This window comes from Acanthopagrus latus, chromosome 15 (genome assembly GCF_904848185.1).
Source record: "Acanthopagrus latus isolate v.2019 chromosome 15, fAcaLat1.1, whole genome shotgun sequence".
Taxonomy (NCBI): Eukaryota; Metazoa; Chordata; class Actinopteri; order Spariformes; family Sparidae; genus Acanthopagrus; species Acanthopagrus latus.
Window position 1 is genome coordinate 9,478,970 of NC_051053.1, and position 27,910 is coordinate 9,506,879.

The 27,910-nt window shown below is 41.8% G+C and overlaps 1 protein-coding gene across 2 annotated transcripts; it reads left to right on the forward strand.

The window, feature by feature from the left end:
• The first annotated feature begins 750 nt into the window (after positions 1 to 750).
• On the forward strand, positions 751 to 27,693 carry psme4a (proteasome activator subunit 4a). 2 transcript variants are annotated; one of them, XM_037124137.1, is made up of 48 exons: positions 751 to 1,526; positions 2,776 to 2,916; positions 3,179 to 3,295; positions 5,054 to 5,110; positions 7,039 to 7,083; positions 8,229 to 8,378; positions 10,682 to 10,745; positions 10,840 to 10,914; positions 11,313 to 11,435; positions 11,538 to 11,630; positions 12,857 to 13,122; positions 13,276 to 13,462; positions 13,549 to 13,638; positions 13,735 to 13,799; positions 14,246 to 14,396; positions 14,488 to 14,586; positions 14,681 to 14,750; positions 14,865 to 14,932; positions 15,017 to 15,232; positions 16,516 to 16,673; positions 16,798 to 16,893; positions 17,078 to 17,133; positions 17,245 to 17,301; positions 17,387 to 17,442; positions 17,830 to 17,928; positions 18,085 to 18,147; positions 18,231 to 18,326; positions 18,496 to 18,627; positions 18,717 to 18,926; positions 19,660 to 19,796; positions 19,963 to 20,016; positions 20,111 to 20,240; positions 20,341 to 20,422; positions 20,516 to 20,669; positions 20,805 to 20,874; positions 20,986 to 21,111; positions 21,196 to 21,348; positions 21,491 to 21,595; positions 21,769 to 21,860; positions 21,942 to 22,073; positions 22,178 to 22,386; positions 22,504 to 22,589; positions 22,689 to 22,817; positions 24,430 to 24,585; positions 25,818 to 25,980; positions 26,075 to 26,208; positions 26,321 to 26,461; positions 26,591 to 27,693. In XM_037124137.1, exons 1-47 carry the CDS (start codon positions 1,330 to 1,332, stop codon positions 26,453 to 26,455), a joined length of 5,544 nt encoding a protein of 1,847 aa, XP_036980032.1. In that variant the 5' UTR covers positions 751 to 1,329; the 3' UTR covers positions 26,456 to 26,461; positions 26,591 to 27,693. The 2 variants fall into 2 exon arrangements, with proteins under 2 accessions (XP_036980032.1, XP_036980033.1); XM_037124138.1 differs by lacking the exon at positions 5,054 to 5,110 and having other exon boundaries at positions 752 to 1,526.
• Positions 27,694 to 27,910: the final 217 nt, after the last annotated feature.

Genomic DNA, 27,910 nt, shown 5'->3' on the forward strand with positions numbered 1-27,910 from the left:
ACAATGAAAAGATGAAGATGCTGAGAATGAATGGTAGGTGGTGAAATGAACACATCGTAGCATTGCATTGTAGTATCATAGCATTGACAATCCTCATTTCCCATTGACAGTGAATGGGGCTGAGTGAAAAAATTGAAACTTTGTTTTTCAAACATCGACATATCTGGCATACTTTAACCTGGACACACCATTCAAAGTTTAAAATGTAGATACAAGTCCAAATTATCAATGTGGGATTCAACTTTTTTGGTAGCTTTCAGAGTTTTTTCGTCACAGGGCAAAGCGCACAGCCCACTCTCGCGATTCCCCGGCGGGGAATTGTCTAATGTATGCTTTTGATATGTAAGTACCTTTATTGGCGGTAAATTGCTTCACTTTATACTGTAATTCTTTCACTCAATTACTATCCATAAAGAAATATATAAACAAATATGACTATAGATACTGTTTACTACCCTGGTCTACAGTAATGCATAAAATAATAATAATAATAATAGAGGAAGAAGAAATGTGTATATGTATGTATGTATGTATGTGTATATATATATATATATATATAGAGAGAGAGAGAGAGAGAGAGAGAGAGAGAGAGAGAAAATAATGAATACTTTTAGTTTTAGTTATTTTAGTCTTAACGAAGTGAACATAAACCGCAACAGAAAAGACATCCGAGGACACGAGTTGTTAAGTGGATTTTGAAGTCATCCTGTTTGCCAGGCTAGAGGATCAGCGTTTATAGAAAGCATGAATGGGGAGGGGTATGCTGGGTAGCGTAGTTCTCTCAGCAGCTAACGGATGTGACGGCTGTGTTGTGTAGGTTGTAGCTGGGTGTCGTCTGCCGTCTGCTTTGCCGTAGTTGGATGAATCAGTCGACGTTGACAGTCCTTGGGATATGACTGTGCTTTTGTAGTAGGGAGCTAACTTTAGCTAGACGGCTAGCGGCTTGTCAGGTTTGTAGGATTACGTTAGCCGAAAGAGAGGAATTCGAGTGCCAACGCGTTATCTGGACAAACTCGTGTTTTTCGTGAGCCTTAATATTTTTATACGATGACAATGGCGATGTTATTGTTTTCCGGTAAAGGAATCTAACTTTACTTAAGCTAGATAAATGGCTAGCTAGCGGCTCATCAACTTGTGAATATACTAACTTAGTCACTGTGTGGGCCATAACAACCTTGCAGCTTACCATCGGCGAGGGTAAGCTAGCTGGGGAACTGCTAACCGTTATATTAGCCAGGTAGCATAACAACGTGTACTGGTAACCCGAAGGAAGTTAAACAAGAGTCAAATCTGCTAGCATACCGGGTCTGGCCGGTTGGAATTTGTAATATGAAAAAGGCACAGTCTGACACACTTGGATTTTATCCCCAAAAAGACATCGTATACAACAAACTTCTACCGTATGCGGACAGGCTGGACGATGAATCTAATGAGATTTTGGGTAAAATCAAAGGGAACCTGGCCCGAGCAGTTCAGCTCAGAGAGATATGGCCCGGTGTGCTGTTCTGGACAAGGAAACTTTCCACGTAAGTAGCGCTAATCTTTGCTGTTCTAACCGGGAGGAAACAGCCGCAGCACTTAGTAATGTTTTAGCCTTGAGCCCTCTAAAGTAAACCAACTGTTGTGTTTGTATAGCAGTACTCCGTGTATCTTTCTTGTTTAGCTGTGGGGAAACATTGAAGGTGCACTGTTGGCTTGTTTGCTAGGCTAACACTTTGTCCCTGTTCTAACTGTGTACACTCTTCTGGTCAGGAGCTCTCCCGTTAGTTAGCCTGGCTGTTTTGGTTAAAAAAAAACAAAACAGTATTGCTCAACAGCCCCGGGGTGTTTATTGTGGTGCTATTAAGCGTTAGCTAACCTAGTTGTTTATGCCCAGGCACTACAAACTGCCCAGTGTATGTGATTAAGGACGGCCTGGGTTTCATAATCGGCGGAATAGAGTGTCAAATTCTCAGCCTGACCCTGGCAGTGCAGCACAACAGGGGGTCATTGTCATTACTGGCACTGACATTTTATATTTTGGAAGCAGCGGGTCAGGTGATAGCTCAGCAGATGTGTCGAAATAGAAACGGGGAAATTCAGATTTTTTTTTTTTTTTAATGGACTTTGCGGGGCAAGGCGAAGTCGCTGCCTTCAAGGGATTGCCATGCTTGTGGAGAGGACAACATCTACAGTGTTTAACTTGTTTTTTTTTTTTTTTAGTGTCTGTTATCTGAGACAGTTTCACAGCCAGACAGATAAGACAAGTCACACTTGTTCATTGAGAGTTAACGAAACCCAACAGTTTCTATTTCCCTGTCAGGTGTTTTACAATGAATCACAAAGTATTTTTCAGTATGGCCGTGGATTATTCAGAGGACTGTTTCATTTTGTTGTACTTGGTTGCTCGGCTGTCTTTAATCCTTTTCAGTCCCCAACGCTGGCACATTGCTCTGTCCAAGAGTGAGTCACTGCCGGCTCAGAGAGATGGAAAGTTTACTGTGGGGCTGACCCAGATTCTGCTCACTATTTTTTTTTAAATTGTGATTAAGGGCCCTTTTGTAGAGGTCACTGTCAAAGGTCGCAAGCAAGTTTATTCAGTTCAACTTGTGTTATTGTGAAGAAAAAACAACTACCCATGTTTAGAAAATTTGGGTGCCTGAATTTGTTGAAACATTTATTTTTTACACAACAGTGAACATAAGCACCTTACGTCTGTGTTGTGGATGCTGCTGCTGACACTCTGGCCTGATGAAAACTGAAGCAGTTATCCCTAAATCTGCACTTCTTATCTAGGTACATGAGGCTGTACGGGCGGAAGTTCAGCAAAGAAGACCATGTGCTGTTCATCAAGTTGCTCTACGAGCTAGTGACGATCCCCAAGCTGGAGATCAGCATGATGCAGGGCCTCGCTCGCCTTCTTATCAACCTCCTCAAGTAAGAATGGGCCCCAGTTATTTACACACCAGCTTTGCACACATGATAAACGCTCCATTATGTCACACTTACATATCCACAGATCATTTGGAGTGTGTTTTTTTTGTTGTTGTTGTTGTTTTGTCCATTAAATGAAGTACATTGAAAAACTCGCCACTGATGATTAATCGTGCGACCGTATGGATTTTTTTCTTCCCATAGGCTAAGGCTGTATGCTGAGCTAGGATCTGAGTGTTTATTCTATGTCTGATTCATCCAACAGGAAACGGGAACTGTTGTCAAGGGAGGACCTTGAGTTGAGTTGGAGACCGCTGTATGAGCTGCACGACAGGATCCTCTTCTCTAAGACGGAGCATCTGGGCCTCAACTGGTTTCCCAAGTATGCCTCTATTCTTTACTGTCGCCATTGATATTATTGTTTGTTCTTTTTTTTTTTTAAAAGGCATGCTCAGTCATCGCATTTAGGAAATCGCCATGGGCATATCCAATGAGGAGGGCACATTCACTGCATTTGAATTGCACACTTTTGCTGGTTGTGTGGTACATTGGAACATCTGTGATAGAACTCCTGCAGTGTTTATATCTCATCGAAAAAACAATTTTTAAGACTTGAATAATGTAATGTAAGGTAATGTTGTTATGTAAGTGTTGAAGAATGATTATCAAATACACAGTAAAGATTTTAGCATGTGAGGGAAAATGGATTGCTTTAACTAAAAAAAGCTAATGTCATGGAAAGCCTGAATTAGACTGATTTCAGTTATAAAGCCCTGGTGTCCAAGTGTCCAAAACATTTTTCCCGTCTTCACCGTTGATGACTGTAAACATTAAAAGGAATAGCTACTATCGTGATTTGTTAGACTAATTAAGGTTGTCAGTTGTTAGCTTTGTTAATTTTGGGCTTTAAACAACTTAACTTTAAAGGTGCACTACGTAGTTTTGGGGTAGGAAATTTGAACAGAAGAGGTAAACTTTGATTTTCAATTCTGAATACACTGGGTAAATAAACTGTCCCCAGAGGACACTGCAATTTCATACTGTTTGACTTTGTTTATATTTGCAGGCCTCTGCGAAGTAGCCGCCTTTATATCTTCCAACAGTATTCTGGGGACCTTATTACTCTAGATAGCTTATTATGCTTGTTATTCACTCATGAGAACATATCACATTAATACATTTCCATACCTTATTGTATATGTTACCTCTCTAAGATTCAGATTCTTTTCCAAACTAACATGGTGCACCTTTAATGAATAAATGGACAGCTATGTTTACATATCTTGGGGAATAGATCCGCAAAACCATAGATAGATAGATAGATAGATAGATAGATAGATAGATAGATAGATACTTTATTGATCCCGGAGGAAATTCAAGCATCCAGTAGCAATAACAAACATTGAACATACATTGAACATACATGCAATATAAAAAAAAACCCAGTAGAAATAAAAATATGGAATAAGAAAATGTTATAAAAATGTTTTGAACAACTGTATAAAAATATAAAGTGATATTAAAAATATAAAGTGACGGTAGAGGTAAAGAGTATTAAGGGGACAGGGGACGGTGTACAATTAAATTAAATTGGGCTATAAAAGATGAGTGCATAATGTTGTTGTTAGTCTGAGGTTATGGGTTTCAATAGTTTGAATACAGTCTGTTTGCATTCGACGATTAGCCCAGTTGACAGAGAACAAGGGGACCGTCTCTTGTTTTACACACCCTTCATAACTGTACTTTTCATCAAGAGCGATGTTCACCCTGACATTACAGTTTTTGGAGAGAAGTTTGAATGTCGGTTCACCCTGTGCAACACCCTTAGAAAATTCCCTGTGAGGTCTCTTAGCAAGCAGTGCGAGGTGCTCTTTTATGGTGCTATGGCAACATTGTATGTTTATCACATAAATGCCTTGCTAGCACATCACTTCATGTTACGGCTGATGGAAGCAAGCTGCTTTGGCTGATTGCCAGCTTACCCCTTTCCAATCTCTACTTATGCACACAACACATGATACTCTGAAGATAAAATTGTGTAAGATGATGCATTTAGTATGTATATCATATTTTTTGAGTGATTGGCACTTTGTCGTGTGCTGAATGTGTTCTTTATGCCTTTGTCTCCTCTCACATTCAGTTCTCCACGGCCTCGTTCATCCTCTAAACTCATAATGATAAAATTGGTTCAGAGGTGGTAAGGACAATACTTCTCTTTGTGTTTTACTTTGAAGTCATCTTTTGAGGCACTTACATGTTTTCTTTTTTTCTTTTTTTTTACATACATTGCATGTGAAAACAAACACTCAACACCCCATTTGCAGCTTGTGACAGAAGAAATGTCAAGACTTAATCAATGTTAACATTTCACACATACTGGAGACTGTCGCACTGCAGCTAAAAAGGTTTTTTTCTACCCTTCTCATGTCCCCCACGTACTCCCCCATATCAACTGTGAGAGAATGGTGATAGACTCTGTAGTTTCTTATATACATTTTCCCGGGATTTCTGTCAGGTTGGGTTTCCCAGTGTTTCAGCCATAGGGATTATTTGAAAGCAAACTACTAACAAAGTGATGCCGACCATATTAGGAAGGATTATCTAGATTTTGCTCCATGCTCAGGGGAGTTTTTGCTGTTGCACACCCTTCCTCTCGGCTTGCCTTTCTAGTTGGTCATACCTGCACCACTACTCAGCATTTTCAGGAGTCACTGAGGAGCCCAAGCTCTTGTCACGTTTCTTCGACACGGAATTTGTCAGGCTGAATGTGAGGGTTCACTTGAACTAAAGGTCCTCCTCACCAAGTGTCTGAGCACTCTGTAACAGGACACTCACTTTGCCTAGTTCTTGTTGCTGTTGGATTTGCAGTGCATGACTTCGACCCTGGTCTGTAGCCTGTGTGTTGTGGGCTTCCAGTGCTTAAGATTCAGAGAGGAACTTGCGTTTAAATAGCTGCAATTTGACTGGCAGAGTGTCCCCCACAATTCAGCTATTGTTAGAGTATTAAATCGGGAGTATGTCAGCTAGAAAAAGACTTTGATTGATGTGGAGATAATAAATAACCAGTTGCTGAGTGGGATTGGCGGGGCATCTCCAATAAGGCATGGCTTGAGCTTGCATGCGAACAGATTGGTGGGATTTTGTGCAGGGAGCTCAAAAGCTGTGGTTATATTGGTCCCAAGCTTTCAACACCATTATGTGACCACAGCCCTGCCGTTCACAGTCTATATGTAAAGGTAATCATGTCAGAAGTGTCTCCTGTAAGCGGGTTTATAATTACATTTTATTTTTAGGCCTGTCACAGTAATTAACTACTTATTGTCAGACCATAACTTGTCTCAGAAAGAATTTCGATAAAGGATATTATTGTCATTTTAAGAGCGATTTATGCCATTGATATATAGATGATACAAAAAAAATCTTCTAATCTATTCCAAAACTATACAGTGCACCTTTTAATATTCAGGCATTGGAACTGGTATGGGAAAGAAACATTTAGGTATCCTAAAGAAGTAAAGTGTAAATAGTCACATTCTGATGTGAACAAACACATGTAAACACAACTGACACTATGGAGGTCAGCTAAAATGATCGATTTGTATCATAACATATGTCTGGTAAGATAGCTGTTGTATTTAGCATGACAGGCCTACAGTAGTAGTTAATGTAAGCTGTCAGTTGGCACCTAGTGCTTGCTTACGATGGGAATTGTTGGGTCTCTTTAAATAATATCGTAGAGAATATGTAAGGAGCAGATTTGCAGCTACTTTGTGAATAAAATTGACTTGACTTAAATCCCAAACTTCCTCTAACAAACTGTCGAAGCAATGACGGAGTTCAAAGTGACTCGTTATTGATAACAGTCAGGGAAACTATTAACATAGGAATCCATAATGTAAGTGATCACACTCTGTTAACAACGCGTTAGTTTCCTCACTATACACCGGCCCATAAGGTTTCCTCGTTCCCTGTGCACCAATCAGGCGTGAAAAAAAGGCGTTTCTGTGTGCATGCAATCAAAGTCAAGTTGCATCAGTGTGGAGACTGTTTAACTCTAACAACATCAGAGTTTCAGGGGTTGATTTCACGTGCTCTGACGCTCCTCTTTCACTTCGTTTGTTACAGCTCTGTGGAGAATGTGCTGAAAACACTCGTGAAAAGCTGCAGACCGTAAGTACATCTTAAAATCTTTTGAGTGTCTTTGACTGACTCTTTTTTTTTTTTAAAAATATTGACTGCTGGAGGATTTTAGTACGGTACTGGAAATGTCATTGTTTTCAAATGTATGTTTATGTTCAGACACTTAATTGATTGTATTATGGATTTTAGTGACGTCATGAGGGATCTAGGGACAGGGATATAAAGAAAACTACGACCACGTGCAGCTGAGCTGTTAAAAAAAGAACCTCCCTGAATGATGGTCAGATGCTGCTCATTAGGTTTCCCTTAATTGCCTTATTATTCCACAGCTTTGTTGTCACCAGCAGGTCCTTGACTATGTTCACCTCTTATATGTGCCTGTGTGCATGCAGATATCTTTGGCAAGCTCTGGGACTCGTCCCTCGCTTTGCACTTAGGCAGATAATCCTATTATCTCATCTAATTCTGTCTTGTGTGAGAGTTTCCTGTTTCTGTGAGAAGGGAGAGTGATTTGTGGTCAGCTGCTGAGACACTGTGGATCAGTGATGAGGCGTAGGGGGAGGTGGCGTTGGTTGTAAGTGACAGTTTTCTCAAGCCCTCCAGTGGATTTGGAATTGCTGAGGTGGCTAGGTGACCTGAAATAACCTGAGTGGTTTACACAAGCACGTAATGAACCGTGAAAATCTCCCTGTGGGACTATGAGCCCATTTGAACCACAGGATTTGCCCCGACCAGCTAAAATGTGCCAGGTGTATGACTTGTAATCTCCCGTTTGTGGAACATTGTGCTCCAACATTGACATTTCAGTCTCCTGTCTGTAACATGAGCAAAACATAAAAGTACCTGATGAGTAGAAACTCAAAATGATGACCAAATATAGATTATATGCCATTGCTTTGAAGCCATCACATAGGGTTGTTTCTTTAAATTAGCATATTTTTTGGTACTCTGTGGTTGTCAGTCCCTAGCATCTCGTGAGTGTTCAGGTGTGATTTGTGAGCAATCCTAATATGCTTGTCCATCTTTGAAGCGCTCTCTAAGCTGCCCCGGCTGTGCATATGTCCATATCTGCCCATTCACAAGCTGTTGAATGATATAAATACTGCTCTTATCTTCTGTCACTTGCTCAATTTTTTTTTTACAAACAAACCAATGATTATTGTCTGTCTGTTCAGATACTTTTCAGAGTCTGCTACTCAGGAGATGCTGGATGAGTGGAGACCACTCCTCTGTCCCTTTGATGTCACCATGCAAAGAGCAATCAGCTACTTTGAGCTCTTCCTACCCACAACTCTGCCTCCAGAGCTGCACCACAAGGGGTTCAAGTAAGAAACTTCTCATCCTCTCCTACGTATATGGTCGAGATCCAATATAATCGCTCCAGTCTGAGGGCAGTTGAGCGAGTCAGCCTTGAGATCCGGTAAAGAACAGCTTGGCTGCCGAAGCGAAAGGAGATGAATGAATGAAAAGTGTGGCTGTGTCAGCCATATATACAGTATAAGGGCATAAATACCCAAGGCAGACGTCACGACTGCTCACCACACAGTGCTGGCATAATGAAATAAGTGCTTCTGAGAATAAATGAGGGGGTGTATCCCGTAGTGACACATAGAAAAGAGAACCGAGATACAGCTCAATTTCTGTTTTTTTTTAACCAGTAAAATCAAAACACACATTGATTTCTGTTACTTTTTCTCTTTTATTTTTTTTACTGCTGGTTAAAAATTAATCAAACACATTTTGATATTAGTTAAGGGCTTTCATTCCTCCCACATCATTACACCATGGTGCAGAGAGGTGATGAGTGACTTTTTAGGCCCCTTTAATACAGACAGTGCATCCCTTAAATGTCACCGCCTACCTAATGCCTCAACAATGTAACACAGCACTGACTAGATGCATCCTTTCATGGCCTGGGGAACAAAGCAAGTGATCACTCTAAGATTTTTTCCAGGATCATAACAGTGACTTCAGTGTACATTTTAAGATCTCAGCCCACAGGGTGAACAGCAGTCGGTAGCTGAAATGCTGGGCCAAAACTGTTTAATGCTGTGAAGTATGCATGGACATGAAGTGTCCTAAGAAGTGTTTACATTATTTTGAATGCCTTGTAAATTTAGTTTTTCTGGAGGAGTGAAGAGTATGATCTTGAGCACTCAACTTATTTTACGGGCCCATAGTTTCTTAATGATTTTCATGCATTGGTACTAACTTTAGGGGAAATAGGAATTTCCCAAGGAGAACTGCTTCATGTCAAACTTAAAGATGCAATATGTAAGAATTGGCATCTTGCTGAATTCATAATAAAAAAAAATAGGGGGCAGCATATCAACAAAATAACCAGTAACTGCTGTTAACTGTTCTAGTGTTAGCTAGCCAGTTCAGTTAGCCATGTACCTAGCGGTCCAGACTGGAAGCTTGGAGCACCAGAGGACTGTCTGTGTTTACACTGGCCGTTTTTATACTGGGCAGCAAGCCGCCAATATGGCTGTCCTTTTTGGGGCTAGGTCCGCGGATTTAGACAAAAGGCGGTAAAAAGTGTATCCTCCGAGGTGTCAAATTGGTGGAACAAAACAGACCCCCATGTTTTGTTCCGCCAATTTGACGCCTCAGAGGATATACTTTTTTCCACCTCCATTGCTATGTAAATCCGAGCTGTCGTTGTGCCAGCACTTGCATTGCCTGCACTGTTGTGCGATGCACAGCCAGGGAGTTTAAAACCAGGAAACAGCTGATCACAGCAGACAGTCCATCACTTCATTGGACGTCAAGATGAGCAACTGGAAAGCTGCTGAGTCCCGGGAAATGCTAGCGTTTCCTCAGTCTCTGTAGCTGTGTTCATTGTCCGCTTGTTGTTGTAGCGGCAAAATACAGTTGCTACTTTCAAATTAAAAGCCTCCCGCTAAGAACCCAGCTCTAAACTCCAATGGGGTGCAATGTAAAGCTCTTATTTTGAGAACAAATTCGACCTGCTTCACTGTTCATGCCCAACTTCGTGCTTCACGTCACATGTTTGCGCCTACCCCATTGGTGGCCAAAGAAGGCATATTACACCTCCCTTTTAGATAGACAAGGCGGCACATTGCAGCATTTAACTTGCTGCAAATGTGCCACCTTTTCTATCTAAAAGCAGCTACCGCTACATCAGGACCGAGACCAGCTAGGGCTAGCTGGTTAGCATGCAATATCAGTATCTCTGCAACACACAACATAGACTTCATGATATCAAAACCAATACTTCTTCTGCTTTAGTTCATTTTTAAATGTTTTATCTAAAATTATTGCATACTGCAATGTCCCATTAAAGCTGCATACTGCACCTTTAACGGGAGACATTTAAGGTAAACAATGATAAAAGTAATGAAAAATAGATATTACCATGAAACTTCCCTGAACTTAGGAGGATTTCAGATATTCTATATTTAAAAAATCCAATTTGAGGTTGCCAAATAAATATACATACATACATACATACATACATACATACATACATACATACATACATACATACATACATAAGAGAACTAGAACAGTCTAGAACAGGAACAAACAATTGTCTATTAAATGTCTGGTGGATGTATTTAATACAGTCAACCTCTGCTTTTGTAACCACTTGTTTTTTCTGCAGGCTGTGGTTCGACGAGTTGATCAGCTTATGGGTTTCTGTGCAAAATCTTCCAAGCTGGGAAGTGGTACGTAACTTAATTTGTTTTAAAAAATTACCTGAAGTGCAGTGGTCAGTGTTTCTGTCTTGCCATTGTAACATGTTGTCATCCATCTTTGCAGCATCTGGTCAATCTCTTTGCTCGTTTGTCAAATGACAACATTGGCTACATTGATTGGGACCCTTACATCCCTAAGGTTTGTTTTTTTTTTTCTCTCTCCATCACCTGCTACATGTTTTAGTACTTGTTTGTTTTGAGATTTGGGGCACATGCTGTCTGATGACCTTTATGATATTGCCCCATGGTGTGTATTTCATGGCCACTGCTGCGCCTCAGAGAAACACACTATCAAGTTTCCTTGTTGATCTCGCTGTTAGTCACTGAAGGGAAGTGACTTGCATCATGACTGTTCTGATTCATGTTTTTTTGACATCACCAGCATGTGATACTGATAAACAGACACACACTCCTGACTTGTTAGGTCTGATTAGATATCAAGGGCCTTTGATCAGTGTTACCACAAATTAGTCTGCATCAAAATGATCATCAGACATGAACCATTTGACAGTAATTATTTTGTTTCTCACATTTCAGATTTTCACAAGAGTATTGAGGAGCTTGAATCTCCCAGTGGGCACCAGTCAGATGATGGTACCGCGTTACATCACCAATGCCTACGACATCAGTCATGTGGTGCTTTGGGTGTCGTCCCTCCTGGTTAGTTCATTCTTCATGTATTATGTGACTGGTGAATAACAGCAGCAACAGATAGTGTTAGAAATTTGTGACTTGCAATGACTCCTACTATCCCAATTTCAGGGAGGACCCAGCAAGCAAGCGCAAGCACAGCTCAGTGGCCTTTTCAACAGTATCGCATCCTTCTTCCACCCATCAAACCATGGCCGCTGGTTGGTGAGTCACTTCTCAAGTCTTTTGGATGACTGTGGAACTGAAAAAAACAATAGATTGTGGAAAGCTTCGTTAGACAGTCCATTAGAAACTCAGTGTTCTCAGCGAACAAACTAGAGTTTATAGGTCAGACATCTAGTTTTCTGTGGTCTATAGATGGTACAAAAATAGCTACTAAAGAAGGGAAAGGGTCACCTTCTTGAAGCCTCTCGAAACTTGGCTTAAATTTTCAGCTTTTCTCTCCAGCATTAGATATTCATGACTAAATAAGCGTCTATCAAAGTTGAGGTTTGAAGGGTAAAATATATTAGATTCACACTCCAAAACTCAGCTACTCTGTGCCATCAGAACCGTGTAGGCATGGTTGGCTCAGATTTAAGTGGCATTATAGTGGCCGCCTCAACAACTGTCATCAAGTTTTGAGCTTTTCAAATTGTGCTCTGAAACCTAAACTTCGGTGTCAGTGCGTTTATACAAGAGGCATGAACATCTTGTACAAGTGAAAGTCATGAGGCTTTACATTCTTCCATCGAGTTTAATTGCATCACTCATCCAGCTCCTTCCAACTGTAATCCGAGCAGCATATTAACAGAGCATACCCTGGCACACTGCAGCAGCAATGACAATGACAGAGGGCGTATTCAGTCGTCATCATTTTTCTAGGAAGCTTCCGGAATCTCAACGTCCGTCAGGGTTTACGTCAGTATCGAGTTCAGAATTGACAAGAGAACATGTGAGTGAGTCGGCTGCAATGCTATTAAAGGTCAGTGGGCGCCGGTCCACATGCCTTTCTGTTTTGAGGATCCCCTTCTACTGGATTTGAAGCACCACAGGCAGCAACGTGTCTTCACACACAAACCTTTATTTTTGGCAGAGGGGGATGAGTTTGTGTGTATTCTTAGCAGTTGCTTGGATACACGTGAGAAGTTGGTCCACTTCGCTGCAGTTTTTGTTACATGTAAACATTATTTCACAATATACTGAGAGTAGAAACTATGACTGAGGTCAGGTGATATCATGTTTTTTTTCTAGAGCCTCCGCCGTGTGGAGTCACTGTGTAGTAAAATAAAATTAGATTAAAAAATAATCCCATAATTTAAACATACATACAAGACAAGTAGCCATAGCTGTGTTCACAGGATGCCACAGGATGTCCAGACTACATGGAGGCACATTGTCTGCCTACTTGTCATGCATCTGTCTTTCTGTCCCTCTGTCCTCATGTCCAGATGAAGCTCATGAAGCTTCTCCAGCGCCTCCCAGCCAGTGTGGTGCGGCGGTTACACCGAGAGCGCTACAAAAAGCCCACATGGCTGACACCGATACCAGACAGTCACAAACTCACAGAGGAGGACATCACAGATTTCGTGGAAAGCATGATGCAGCCGGTGCTGCTGGCCATGTTCAGCAAGACGGGCAGCCTCGATGCAGCCCAGGCCCTGCAAAACCTCGCTCTAATGAGGCCTGAGTTGGTCATTCCCCCTGTGTTGGAGAAGTGAGTTTTATCTCAACGATACATTTTCAACCCAAGTTCTGCTTCTTTAGAGTTTGTTGCACTGTGGCTAGTTTTCTGCTTTAGATAAGAGATTGGGCCACATTTTCAAAAACATGAACACAAAGGACTGATTGTTCTCTGTCTCTGCCATAGAACATACCCCGCTCTGGAGACTTTAACCGAGCCCCACCAGCTGACTGCCACTCTGAGCTGCATGATTGGTGTGGCACGGAGCCTAGTGTCAGGTGGGCAGCGCTTTCCTGAGGGGCCCACTCACATGCTCCCCCTGCTCATGAGGGCTCTGCCAGGCGTTGACCCGAATGACTTCAGCAAGTGCATGGTGTGTTCCAGCATTGTCAACATCAACCTTCTTAAAGATTCAGTTAAAGTTCTTCAATCTGACAAACATCATTCCCGTCTGTACAGATAACATTCCAGTTCATTGCTACATTCGTGACTCTTGTGCCTTTGGTGGACTGTTCGTCTGCCCTACATGAAAGAACAGATTTGACAGAGGTGAATACTTACTCCTCCCTGCCTTGTCATGATTAAGTGCATGGTGTTAAATGATCCTTGCCTGAACCCTTTTCATATCTTTTAAATGACTTTTAGGTTGAAAGAGAGATGTGCTCAGCCTCAGCTGAATTTGAGGACTTTGTGCTTCAGTTCATGGACAGGTACGTGGAGTTTTGACAAGTCATGAGTCAGCAGCTCTCTGTAACACGGTTGTGGTAGCAGTAAAATTGCTGCAGTATAAGTCACACCAATCTTATCAAAAATTCATTGGCACAGACCAGAGTGCCTCTGGACAGACCTACAACGAGTCATGGCACCAAAACTTGTGATGTAGCACTGAGTGGCAGAACATGTAAACAGACTACAGTGTTCAGAGATGAGCTCTGTTGGTGTAGCTTTAATGTCTGTGAACAAACATGCCTAGATATTTTTTTGACAAAATGATTTAAAATGGAGAAAAAAAAGTTTTGGAATCTGTCCAGTAGCAATCTGTCCAAAAGCACCGTAATTAGGTCAAGCTTCATAACCAACAGCATTTTCTCAGTATTTGAGTGAAATAATATCTTATGAAATATATTAACTTAAGGTTTTTCTTATACCTGCCCAGATGCTTTGCCCTGATCGACAGCAGCACTCTGGAACAAACGCGAGAAGAAACAGAAACAGAGAAAATGACTCATTTGGAGAGTCTGGTAGAGCTTGGCTTGTCTTCCACCTTCAGCACCATCCTCACACAGTGCTCTTTGGACATTTTCAAGGTTAGTACTTCACACATGTGTCTCACTCCGCATGTTTCATTCTCTCTTCTATAAATGTATATGAACACATTTGTCAATGTGTTTTTAACAGGTGGCTCTAGAAAAGGTTTTCAACTTTGCGACCACCAACATCTTCGAGACCCGGGTATCTGGAAGAATGGTGGCCGACATGTGCAGAGCTGCTTCCAAGGTGAGTCTTTTTGAAGCTTAGCTTCTTCCTGCATCAACGTCTTGTAGGGTATTAGCTTATCTTATCTATATCCTCACTGTGCTTTGTTTTTCAGTGCCACCCTGCAGAGTCACTCAAGATGTTTGTGCCACACTGCTGTAATGCAATAAACCAGATCGCTGTCAGTAAGTGCACACCACACAGGGACATCAATATGCCGGTTTTCAAATGCACGACTCGTGTTTTCTTCCATGAATCTTTGTCCTCTCCCTGACACATTTATTATTTATTTTAAACAGATGAGGAAGTGTTGAATGAGGAGGAGCTGGACAAGGAGTTGTTGTGGAATCTCCAGCTACTGTCTGAGGTGAGGTGGTACACATACATAACCTCTGCATTTCTGTATTAACTTCTATCTCTAATGCTGTTCTTCACTATATTTCTCCCTCAGGTGACTCGAGTGGACGGTGACAAGATCCTGCCCTACCGCTCGAACCTGGTCCAGATTTTGCAGTTGACCCTTCGCCTCAAGTGTAAGCAGGGCTACACTCTAGCTTGCAACCTGCTGCACCACATCCTCCGCTCCTCAGCCCTCATCTACCCCACAGAGTACTGCAGTGTGCCGGGAGGCTTCCACCAACCAATCAGTGACTACTTACCCATCAAGGTACGTGTATTGAATGGTGGTACATAGGGCTGTTTGACCAATTGAATTTCACATCCAGATAACCATACAAATCTCTGCTAGATACTAACAATAGGTTTCATTCTGTGTCAAGGAAGCGAAGCATCCACTTTACGACATAAATTATGAATGTGATGACACAACAAAATACAACCCCTATTCCAAAAGACTTCGGATGCTGTGAAAAACGTAAATAAAAAAGCAATACTGATTTGAAAACATACTTTGTTTACTGACGGGGCATTATCAAAGTGTTCCCGAGCCCATGTAGTACTATCCCTCAACTAATTTGTGTTTCACGAACGGGCGAACTGGCTCCATCTTTGCGTTTTTATATGGCTGAGCCTTTCGAGGATGCCCCTTTCATACCCAGTCATGATACTGTTAATCACCTCTTAGAAATTAACCTGTTTACCTGTAGAATGTGGAGTATTCCACAACTTTCCCAGTCTTTTGTTGCCCCTGTCCCAGCATGTTTGAAACATGCTGCTGCTATTAAATTCAGAATTAGCATATATTTAACAAAATGTGTACTGCTTTCCATAGAGTATATCCCAAAAGTTCTGCAAATTATCACATTTTGTTGTATTTATGTTTTACATAGTATTCAAACATTCTTAGAACCAGGACTGTAAACAAAGAAAAGTCATAGCAGAAATTCTCTTAAAGCAGATAAGCCAGACAACTCCCGCTGGTGCTACTGTGACCTTTGATTAATTAATTGTCTGCTCCTCTCTTCAGACTGTCAGTGAAGACCTCATGTCCCTTGATCCTATTAAGTCCCTGTTTGGTAGAGGCATAGATAGTAGATCACTGGGCTGGATTACGGTGTCCTATACCGTAGAAGGGATGTGATTGTGGTTACTACAGTTGCCAGCTGTAGTGCAGAGGGGCAAATAGTGGTGTCTATTGAGATGTAGTTTGTTAAATTACGACTAGAAAAAAAATAAAATGACTGTGTCTCTCTCTAAGTGCTGAGAAAGCCTGTGTGTTTTGTATTTGGACCAGAGGGAAAAAAAGCACTGTCTTCAACAAGTCTCTGTGTTGAGATAAATGATGCTTTGGCAGATATTTGCCTCAAGGGGCTTTACAGTCTGCACAACACTGTATGCTCACCTTTATTTAGATGTGGAATATCTACCCAAAACAATCACTTCAATGGGGGAAATTAGAAGTTACCTCACATTGCGCAGCTGAGGAGGGATCCCTCTGCCAGAACAGACAGACAAACTAGTAAGCTTTGCTGATTGCCTTATCCCACATAGGACTGGGGCCGGCCTGGGGACCTCTGGAATTTGGATATCCGATGGCATGTACCCAGTGTTGAGGAGACTTCCATGGCTTTTTATTTACTGGACCTGATCCTCCAGCCTGAGCTGAAGCGCCTTCAGAGATTTGCACAGGGAGAACAGGAAATGAGCAGGTGAGGAGGCCCTCACATAGTCACTAGCTGTAGACAGATGTGGGCCGTTGATTGTTTATTTTTGTTTGCCTCTTTAATGCATGTATACTGTATTTTTGATAGTTGTTGGTTTTGTGTTTTTCAGAGATGATGTCCTGCAGAGCCTGACCATTGTTCAGCACTGCCTCCTCGGAGCTGGCGGTCTGATGCCTCCACTGAAAGGAGAACCCATCCCTGAACTGTGAGCAGCTGCGTTCACACTCTTAAGTCCAGAAAAACAGAAAGACACAATTAGTTAAAAAATATCTCCCTTATAGAAACAGTTAGCAGGCATACTGAGTCCTTGCGAAAGATCATAGGCTAAATGCACATTTTATTTCTACAAAATTTGATTAACATGGCTTTGAACCTGCTTCATCCCCCAGGGTCCGCAGCATGGTGAATCTAGATGAGACCTTGCTCTATACAGGAATGCAGTATGGTGCGTACACCATTTTTTAAAGAACTGTTGAATGATCAATCACTCACAGATGTAATTTATAGTGTTTGTTGTAGCATAATGACACTATGTAATTTTACTCTCTACCTGCAGATGAGTCCAGAGAGAACTACAGAGATGCCATCTGTAACGTGATGCGACAGCTGCTGCGTAAGTGTTCACCCTCTGTTTGTTGTGCAGCCTCAACACACTGTGGGTTTCTTTCCCATTAACCGAGTTCCTTTACCTCTTGCAGATTACATCTTGGAGCACTCTGAAGATGACACCAAGTCTCTTTTCTCCATCATCAAGGTGAGCAGACAGGAACACAATAGCATGGATATTTTTAAGTCTTAATACTGCTTAGTTTGCATTGAAAAACTTTCTAATATTAGGGATCAGGCTCTAGGGCAGAATTGCCCTATTGGACTGACCTTTAGCCTGCATTTACTTATATATTTGGCCAATGTATTACAAAGACTGCTGTATACCAAACAAGCACTCGTACAATTTATCTTTTGGACAAGCATAATGGATTAGCATATGTAAGCTATCACGCTGTGGAGACAACCAGCTGTTTTTGAGTCACGTTCTTCGCCTTCAGTTGCATTCTATAAGTCTCTACATAAGCTATTATAGCAGATGTATTGATCCCATCTTTTAAGACTAATCAATATTTTTGTCTGTTATACCTTTCAGATTATCAGTGACCTGTTGCACTTCAAAGGCTCTCACAAACATGAGTTCGACTCCCGCTGGAAGAGCTTCAACCTTGTGAAGAAGTCAATGGAAAACAGGGTGAGAAATCACAGGTGTTGTTGTTCTTTGGTCACATTTGTACTATGACTCTCCTCCTAAAAGTGTACTTCAGGTGCATTATTGATACAGGTATTATATCCTTTGATTAAGATTAAGTGGTGATTCAAAGTGTATAATGCTTTTTCGTATTTGCAGCTTCACGGCAGAAAGCAGCACATCAGAGCTCTTCTGATAGACAGAGTCATGCTCCAGCATGAGGTAAGTTTTCAAGAGAGAAATTATTCTTTTGATAATAATTGTATTTTACAGTTTTTAACTTCAAATCTGTTTTGTGTTAACAGCTGCGGAAACTGACAGTGGAAGGATGTCAATACAGGAGCATTCACCAGGAGCTGATGAGAGATCTGTTGAGGCTTTCCACCAGCACCTACAGTCAAGTGAGGAAACATTAGCTACGTCCCATCAAGGATTTATTAACCTTGTGTTTTTAAAATATGTATCCACAGATTGACCATCATGCATCTTGAATCAGAAAGACATTTGGGATGTGTGCTTAAACACCCTAAGTAAATAAGACCCTAACAGAGGCTTTTAATTACCTTCTAGGTTCGCAGCAGAGCTCAGAATGTGTTGTTCAGTGCACTGGGAACGTACAACTTCTGCTGCAGAGATCTCATCCCCCACGTCCTTGAGTTCCTCAACCCTGACAACAGCAGTGTCACACAGCAGCAGTTCAAAGTATGTCAGAGACTGAGCTTTTCTTTTTTCACACTTTCAAGAAATTCTAATTTTCTATTTTCTGAAAAACATTCTTTGTATGTCTCCAGGGTGCCTTGTACTGTCTTCTTGGGAATCACAGCGGAGTGTGCCTGGCCAACTTGCATGACTGGGAGTGCATCGCTCTGACATGGCCTGCTGTAGTACGCTCTGGCCTCAGCTCTGCCATGTCGCTGGAGAAACCCTCCATTGTGCGGCTCTTCGACGACCTCGCAGACAAAATCCATCGCCAGTATGAGACAATCGGCATTGACTTCGCTGTAAGAGCAACACCAAAACACAGTCGTGATTTCTGCCTGCCTGCAATAATAGAAGCTCATTAACTCAAATTCCGATAGCTCACAACAGTAGGTTTGCTTTAAGGGACTGCACCATGTATCAAAAATCATAATTCTTATATAGAACATGTAAATTAATCTAGCACAACAAGATCATTGTGCTATTAGGTGAGTATTGGTAAAGGGTCTCATGGGTATTTTTCTTAAACATTGAAATCTGAAAAGTCTCTCTCTGCTTTTTTCCAAAATTAGCGAGTGATTTTTGGTTTCTGTAAACATGGGTAAACCATTGTTGGGAGACAACTTGGGCTTTTTTCCTTGTCATTTTTGTAGGGTCATTTGAAGTGGGAGTGAATGACTACTATACACAGTCACATTCTAAACAAAAGCCAGATGTTAGTGGATCTTTTGTCCAGTGTTAAAGGGGTATTATTGAAGGTACCAGAAAGACATTGACCTTACAGACCCTCACTAAAAAAAAAAAAAAAACGTTTTTCCCCCTCTGACTATGTGCTTTCAGCCCAATCATGCACTCACACATAGCTACATGACAAAAAGCTAAAAATTGAACGGTCTCCCCCTTGTGTTTCCTTTCAGTCTTTCAAAGTTTTACAAACCACTCCCTCTGAATGGGGCTTGTTCAAGGCTCATTCCCTTCCTTGTTCGGGGCAAATTATTTCTGATACTATGTGTTGTATCCTCTTCGTCCCATAAGATCCCTGCTGACTGCTGCGCCGTGGCCAAACAGCTGATGATTACGTCAAATCCTATGCCTGAAGAACCTGTTCCTTTAGAGGAAGAGTTAGCCGAGGGACTGAGGAGGCAGGAGGTTAAGAATGCTGAGTCTGTTGCGTAAGTTTACACCAGCAACAAGACAAAAGAATCATCACACTTGGAGTCTCCATTTCACATAATAATTAAACAGACTGACACATAAGCTGTATGTTAACACGCTGTGCTTACTCAGTAAACAACCATAATGTGGGCAAGATGATAATGTTGCTCTATGTATTTGTAGGAAGTACAAACAGCTCATTGGTGATCTGCTGGACTGCATCAACAACAGGAACATGTAAGTTATATTAATCACATTTATGCGTCTACATTAAATCCTGTAAAGACTTATTTATTACTATCGATAACACCTTCTTTGTTTAATGTCCCAGGCCTTGGAAGTATGAGCACATTGCGATCGGCTTCCTGTCATTGCTGCTGAGAGATGACCACCAACTCCCACCACCTGCCGTTACGTTCTTTGTCAAAAGCCTCAACCATGACTCCCTCTATGTCCGCAAGGTCTGCCATACGCACATGATGACACATGTACTGCGAATATGGATGTATTCCGCTCTTTCCTGTGGACATTTAGCTTGAAATGCCTAATTTTCTCCATTAGGTGGCGATATCAGCTTTGGCAGGGATAATGAAACAAATAAAGAGGCCTCATAAGAAAGTCACCGTCAGCCCGTCGGAGCTTTGTAAGCATCAAACGATTTGTGTGTGTGAACAACAGTTTTTGTATCTCATTTTTCATTCTTATATTTTTCTAAATCCGCTCTTATCTGTGGTAGGCGGAGGGAAGCAGCTGAGTGATATGGTGGCAGGGGACCGTACTGACAACAAGTGGCTGCAGTATAACAGCAGCAGCCTGCCGCGCACACAGCAGGACTGGGATGACTGTGTGTTTGTGGAGAAGACTCACTGGGGATACTACTGCTGGCCGAGGTTCTCATTTAAGCATTACTCTGCTGTCTTTATTTGGTTTGCTGGACTGTTGCTTGCTGTTATTTATCAGTTTTTCATCTATTTGTCTAACAATATGTTGTTTTTATTCACCATCACCCCATTACTCCTCTCTAGAAAACTGACGATTTATGCACCTCTGGAGGAGCAGCCCAAACAGAACCTCACCAGAGAAGAAATGACAGAGGTATAGGCACAATCACACACAACCTCTTGGAAAAAAAAAATATCACATTTTTTAGTGTAGAGCAATCTTGACTGGATCTGTTGAAATTAATTTTCATACCCTTCCCAACAGCGGGAGCAGATCATCTTCGACCACTTCTCAGACCCAGTGTTCATCAACCAGTTTATCGAGTTCCTCTCTCTCGAGGACCGCAAAGGGAAGGACAAGTTCAGCCCTCGCAGGTTCTGTTTGTTCAAGGTGAGATTCCTGGAGGGTAGACAGAAACTAAACTAAAGTCAGCCAACGCGCACATTAATCTCTTCCCTTCTCGTGCTCTGCCAGGGTTTGTTCCGCAATTTCAGTGATGCCTTCCTTCCTCTGCTGAAGCCGCACATGGAGCGCCTAGTGGCCGACTCCCACGAGAGCAAGCAGCGTTGTGTTGCAGAGATCATCTCTGGACTGATTAGAGGCTGCAAGCACTGGAGCTACTCAAAGGTATGGATTTGAAAACTGACACCTGGCTGTTTCATGTTCTTGGAACTCATAGAGAAGTCATTTGACTTTATGTAAATGTACCTTTTGAAGGTGCCTTTCAGAGCTTACAACCGTTTTTTTTTTGTTTGTTTTTTTTTTACAGGTTGATACCCTTTGGGAGCTGCTGTGTCCACTGCTCCGCACTGCCCTGTCCAACATCACAATAGAAACATATGCAGACTGGGGCACCTGCATTGCCACAGCTTGTGTAAGCTTTTGCCGATTTTTATCCACTGTTTTTTTAGGCTTCTAGAGATTGTGAAGTTAAAATCTTTTGAAATTGTGTCAAGTCAACATAATATGAATATAAAACATAACATCACAATACTCATCTATCATCTATATTTTTCATACGACTCTTCTGCGTCTGTCTCTTAACAGGAGAGCAGGGACCCACGCAAGCTCCACTGGTTGTTTGAGATGCTAATGGAGTCTCCAGTCAATGGAGAGGGGGGCTCCTTTGTCGACGCCTGGTGAGTAGAAAGTCTTGCTGCCTGTAGCAGATGTTCATTCGACAGACAAAGTGTGACAACGATGCTTCTTTCTTTTCGCAGTCGTCTCTATGTGCTGCAGGGAGGCCTCGCTCAGCAGGAGTGGCGTGTCCCAGAGCTCCTTCACAGGTTGCTGCAGTATCTGGAGCCCAAACTCACGCAGGTCTACAAGAATGTACGGGAACGAATCGGCAGGTGAGGTCCCTTTTTACACTCCGAGTGGACGTGGATGTGCTAGTTATTCCTTCTTCGTATTTTTTACGACTAATTCTATCCTCTCTGATTGGGTATCCTTCCAGCGTGCTCACGTACATCTTCATGATCGACGTGAACCTGCCCTACACCCAGCCGACCACCTCCCCGCGCATCTCGGACTTCACAGAGCGGATTCTAGTGCAGCTGAAGCCTCTGACCGAGGGCGATGAGGAGATCCAGAACCACGTGATCGAGGAGAATGAGGTGGGAGAGCAGGATGAGAGGACGCAAGCCATCAAGCTACTCAAAACAGGTAGGTCGAGGATCTGTCACTTGAACTCAGTGGAGTGGATTTAACACTCAAGATTAAAGTAGAGGACCATTATTTGCACATAAGAATGCCCGTCTTTTTTTTTTCCCCCATCTGCAGTGCTGAAGTGGCTGATTGCAAGTGCTGGTCGCTCCTTCTCCACTGCTGTCTCGGAGCAGCTACGGTTGCTCCCCCTGCTCTTCAAGGTGAAACACTTGTTGATTCACAGCATATTAACTTTAAATTTTTTATCTAAAGGGACGTCAAACCATTTCCTGTTAACCTATCTTCGTCCTCTGTTCCAGATCGCTCCCGTTGAGAATGACGACAGCTACGATGAGCTGAAGAGGGATGCAAAGACCTGCCTGTCGCTGATGTCTCAGGGACTCCTCTACTCGGAGCAGATCCCCATGGTCCTCAGGGTCCTTCAGGAGGTGAGTTGTTCCACTTTTCACCTGCATCACTGGGCTTTTAACATGTTATCCCTCTTTATAACCCAAAAGATTATAAGCAGAAATGTGGAATAGTTTAAGTGACATTTTCTGGTTCCTGCCCTTCTGAACATGAATTTTTATACAAATCTGGCATATGATTGACAGTATTGATATATGATGAATATGATAGTATTCTGGAGGACTCTTTGGGGATTTCCTGATGCGCAACTGGTTGTATTAATATAACACATTTAATTTTACGTGAAAAAAATACAGAGAAATGACCAATCGCATCGAGACAATTGAGCAATGATGAGGAATGGTTTCAGAGCTGTGGGGTGAGACACACATGCAGAGATCAGTGACTTAGACTTGTTTGTGCTCACACCTTTACTTAGCCACCAGAGGGGAATTTTGGGTGCAGTAGCAGGACAAGGACAAAATAAGTACTGATAAAAGAGCCGTTAATCAGATTCCAAACACAAAATGACATGTAGTAAACAAATGTTCAGGCATTAGCAGTATAGTTATACCAACCAATAGTAATAGTTCTAGTATAATCAGATGAATGATTTCAGTGGTTTAGTGGTAGCTAAAGTCCATGAGATCTGATGTTGTAATAAGGGTTGTTGTAGTACTGTATAGCTGAGGTTAGCCTCTTATTTGGGCTGTCTTCTTTGGGCTTGCCAACATGAGGTCAACCTCCTTGTCTGAGCTTAAAGTAATATTTCCCAAGCGCTTTTGGTTTTTGGCAGTATTTTTCATTGCGGGCTGCAGCCTTTTTTCAAACAAAGTTTGTCTCCTCTTAAAAAACAGCTACATTCTGAGAAGAAAGAACACAAAATACTGAATGTCTTCCATTGTGTTCCTTTGTTTGACACTTACTGTGTCGTGTTAGATATGATGTCACACTACTTGCGTGGTTGATGTGGCAACTTAGTAGGTGTGGTAATCGCACCTACTAAGTATGTGATGGTCTGCAGTGGAAATACAAAACAGATCTAGAGTTTTATCCATTCTGCTATGTAACAAACTGAGCTGAAGTGGACTGCCTGGTGGAAAGGAGGCTTCATTTTATAATTTTGCTGTTGAAAATCATATGACATTATACATATAACAAGGGCTGCCACCTGAATACAAGGTCATGGAGCTAAGATGATCTAGGCTCTTGAACAAACTTATCTGTGGCTAAAAGATTTATTTAATTTCAGTAGATTCATGAAAAACTATAGGAACATTTTGAGAGTTTTTCAGATGGAGATGCTCTGACAACAGCTTTATAGATATATGGCAGCCTCTGGTAGACCACTTGCCCAGGGACTCAAGTGGTGTCCTTTAAAAATGGGCACATCCAGTTAGAATGTTGCTTGTTTAGTTTTGTTCATTGCCCTTTGTTTTATTTCTCACTCATTTTTTTGTTCATTCTCATTTGCTCAGGCCAGTGATCTGCACTAAAAAGATGCACCCATTATCATGTGAAAATAAACATCTGATTATGACAAACAAAAATCTAAATGGTGTACTTGTGCAGGACATGGTCTGTTCCTCTTGTGGAACAAATGCTCAGAGCGCGTTATTGATGCTGGGATGGGTTTGTGGTTGTGTGTTGCAGATCGCTGGCAGCAGCTCCTGGCACGCTCGCTACACGGTGCTCACATACCTCCAGATAATGGTCTTTTACAACCTCTTCAGCTTCATGAGTGACCAGAAAGCAGTGAACGATGTGCGGGCGCTGGTTATACGACTGCTGGAGGACGAGCAGCTGGAGGTAAAAGCGCTCAAATCATTCAGAATGGAAAGCTGAAACATGTAGTCAGCCTTTCATAAGTGTTGCTGGAAGACGGTTGGAAGATGAACACACACATATGGCAGCATGATTATATAATAATCACCAAGCTATTGGCCAATACATACTTGTTTATGCTAGCAGGCACTCTCGCTGTCTTTCAGCTTCACTGTAGTGATTCAGCACTCTCCTTCCAGCTCTCCACTCTAGCCCCCCCCCCTTTCCGGTCCTCTAGCTGTTGCTATGGAAACCACAGGCTGCAGTAATCTGTTGCTATGGAGATAACGTCCAGATTGAAGGAGGATGAGAGGGATGGAGTAGAGACAAAGGAGAAGTGGGGGATGGATGGAAGTAGCCATTTTTATTTGGCCTCTTAAACTAACCCAAGTTTCATTATAGGCATCGAATGTCTGACCCTTTGATTACTCCCTCCTCTGCGGAATCACCTTTATTAGACAAATACATAAACCGAATCGATTGGTGCCAAGAGCCATTTTATGCAACCTCTTTCTTTTATAACCTGTGTCACACAGGACACCAAGCTTAACACATGAGGAGGCTACCTTCTGGTTTGGAGGAAATCTTGAAGCGCACCTCAGAGGAAGGCTAATGCCAATTTTCTGTAGTTGCCTTTTCTACTCAAAGAGCTGTATGTTTTTGCTGAGAATAAAGACATAAAAAGTGCAACAGACCATTAAAGTTCACAATATAGAGAAGCACCCTCTGACAAAAACGCACACCCAAAGTTGGCAGATACAGTCTACGTGTTTGATTAGGTATTTTCACATTCAAGTATGAAAATAGATTAAATTCGCCAAAAAAAAAAGAAAAGAGTAATCTATAATCAGCCTTTTTGAATAAAATAAACCTGCTAGATGGATTTTACCCTACCTCAACGTAAGCCATCGCTTTGATCACTGGTTTTTGATCCATGTACTGAAGTTAGACCGTCATTATGTGTGTTCTTCATGAAGATCTAAGTTAGCGACTTAATCAAGCAAATACCAGTAAGACTATAACTATTGCTTTGCCCACTTAGGTAGTGCTTCTGAAGCCTTGAAAGTGCTGCCTGTACGTTAGTTATTGTACTTTGTTACTGATGCTATTTGCACAGAGCACCAGAAGTAACCTGCCCAGGATAGTCGTGGATACTGCACCATAGTGACTACATACCTTTTGAACTTGACAGCTCATTTTCTGCCTGCATTTTCTAGGTAAGAGAAATGGCTGCCACAACACTCAGTGGCTTCCTTCAGTGCAATTTCCTGTCCATGGACGCCCCCATGCAGGCACATTTCGAGGCTCTCTGCAAGACTTGTTTGCCTAAGAAGAGGAAGAGGGAGCTGGGCTCCATGGTGGACACTATCCCCTCTGCTGGTAAGGAATAAACTGTTGGAGAATATATGATGACACACGAAGAACGCTGTTCCTTGTCATTTTAACGGAATCTCTCCCTGTTGTGTCTTTATAGACCTGGTGCGGCGCCATGCTGGTGTTCTTGGGCTGAGCGCTTGTATTCTCTCCAGCCCGTATGATGTGCCCACCTGGATGCCCCAGCTGTTGATGGACCTGAGTGCTCACCTCAATGACACACAACCCATTGAAGTATGTGTAATCACCTTATATAAACTGTTTTTTTTTTGTTTTTTTTAAATTGCCCAACTTCCCAACAACAACATCTGTGCAGAGTGTAGTCATAAGTCGCGTTTGTTTCCAGATGACTGTGAAGAAAACGCTGTCAAACTTCCGACGGACTCACCACGACAACTGGCAGCAGCACAAGCAGCAGTTCACAGACGACCAGCTGCTGGTCCTGACCGACTTACTGGTCTCCCCCTGTTACTATGCCTAAAACCCGGTAAAGCATTTTGACTTCACACGTTATGAACATAAACCTCACTGAATGTTCAGTTACTGAATAAACTGAAGGGATACATTTATGTGGGAAAGTAAGAACTTATGTTTGCGTTTGTTTCCCTTGCATCAGTTTGGGACAACCCCAGATTTACAGATACCAGCACGCACTAGGGAGGAGGATCCGGTTCCCATTGACTAATGAAAGAAACAGCGTCACCCTGTAAGAAGAGTGCCACACAAAGTAATGAAGCTGTGGCACACAGAAGGATTGAAAAGTTGTGTATTTATGTATTTAGCTCATTTACATTTCTACTATACTTAATATTTAAGGATCAATCATAGCAGGAATGAATGACCTGCAGTTTGTAACATTTCTGTACAGATTTATTTTTTTTCCCCTCCCTCTCCTTTTTTGGTTTGTGTGCATGTGCACGAGTGTATGCGTGTGTTTGTGTGTGTGTGTGCACAATTATGGGATGTTTGAAGACATCTGCCAATGTCCCACACATTTCTCAGGATTTCTATCCCAAGTATCAACTCTGAGCCAACACTTTGTTTCCGGTGCAGGACACACTCACAGAGGACTGACTGACTGACTGAATTATCTCCTTAGATTTAACTGACACCTGCAACACACAATGTTTGTGCGGCGTTTTGCTCTAAATATGATTATATGCATCATGTATGTGTATGTCATGGTATAGCAAATATGCACAAACATATTTATTTATTTATTTGTCTTTTTTTTTTTGAAGTGCTACGTTTTTAAGTTTTTCATAGAAGTATTCTGAAATAAAGTAGATGGCTGAGCTTTTAACGCTGGAGCCCAGTTCTCATCTACTTCTGCAGAGAAAGGGAGAGGGCAAGCTCCCCTCGCTGCTGTGCTGTGTGGTGCGTTTGCTGTGAGGACATGAGCACAGTTGGATCGTTGACCATTTCATGTGTATCGGTGCAAGAAAATAACCAAACCGCCTGTCAATAATAATTGTGACCTGTTCCCTCTTATCTTCGGTTACAGTTACCTTTTTTTTTCTAAAAGCCCAATGAGATAAAATGGAATTACTTTGGTTTGTGTATGTTTTCCCCCTGATGACTTGAAATTAGTCTAAAGCATTGAAGCATTTAGTACCTCACTTATGGATAGTGTAGTGCCAAAACTGCAGTGATTTTTTTTTTTTTTTAGATGTACTGTTTGCTTATTGAATGAGATGACAATAAATTGTTTGTAACAAAGCCTGCAGTTGATTGACTTTCTTTGAATGAAGTTGTCTCACAACATTTATAATATGTATCATATTTTAAATAAAAGATATTTTATATCTTATTATTTTTACTTCTGCCAAGGAAGTTATTTTGGTTGGTTTGTCAACAAGATTACACAAAAACTACTGAAAGAAAATTGGATGGAGGATGGGTCTCAGCTCAGAATAAACTCCCTTTACCTTTTGGG

Bases quoted from the DNA above. Each gene is read 5' to 3' on its own strand.
- psme4a (XM_037124137.1), top strand. From the start codon at position 1,330: ATGAAAAAGGCACAGTCTGACACACTTGGATTTTATCCCCAAAAAGAC. The intron at 1,527-2,775 runs GTAAGTAGCGCT...CTTCTTATCTAG, and splicing joins TGGACAAGGAAACTTTCCAC to GTACATGAGGCTGTACGGGC. The intron at 17,443-17,829 runs GTGAGCAGACAG...TATACCTTTCAG, and splicing joins CTCTTTTCTCCATCATCAAG to ATTATCAGTGACCTGTTGCA.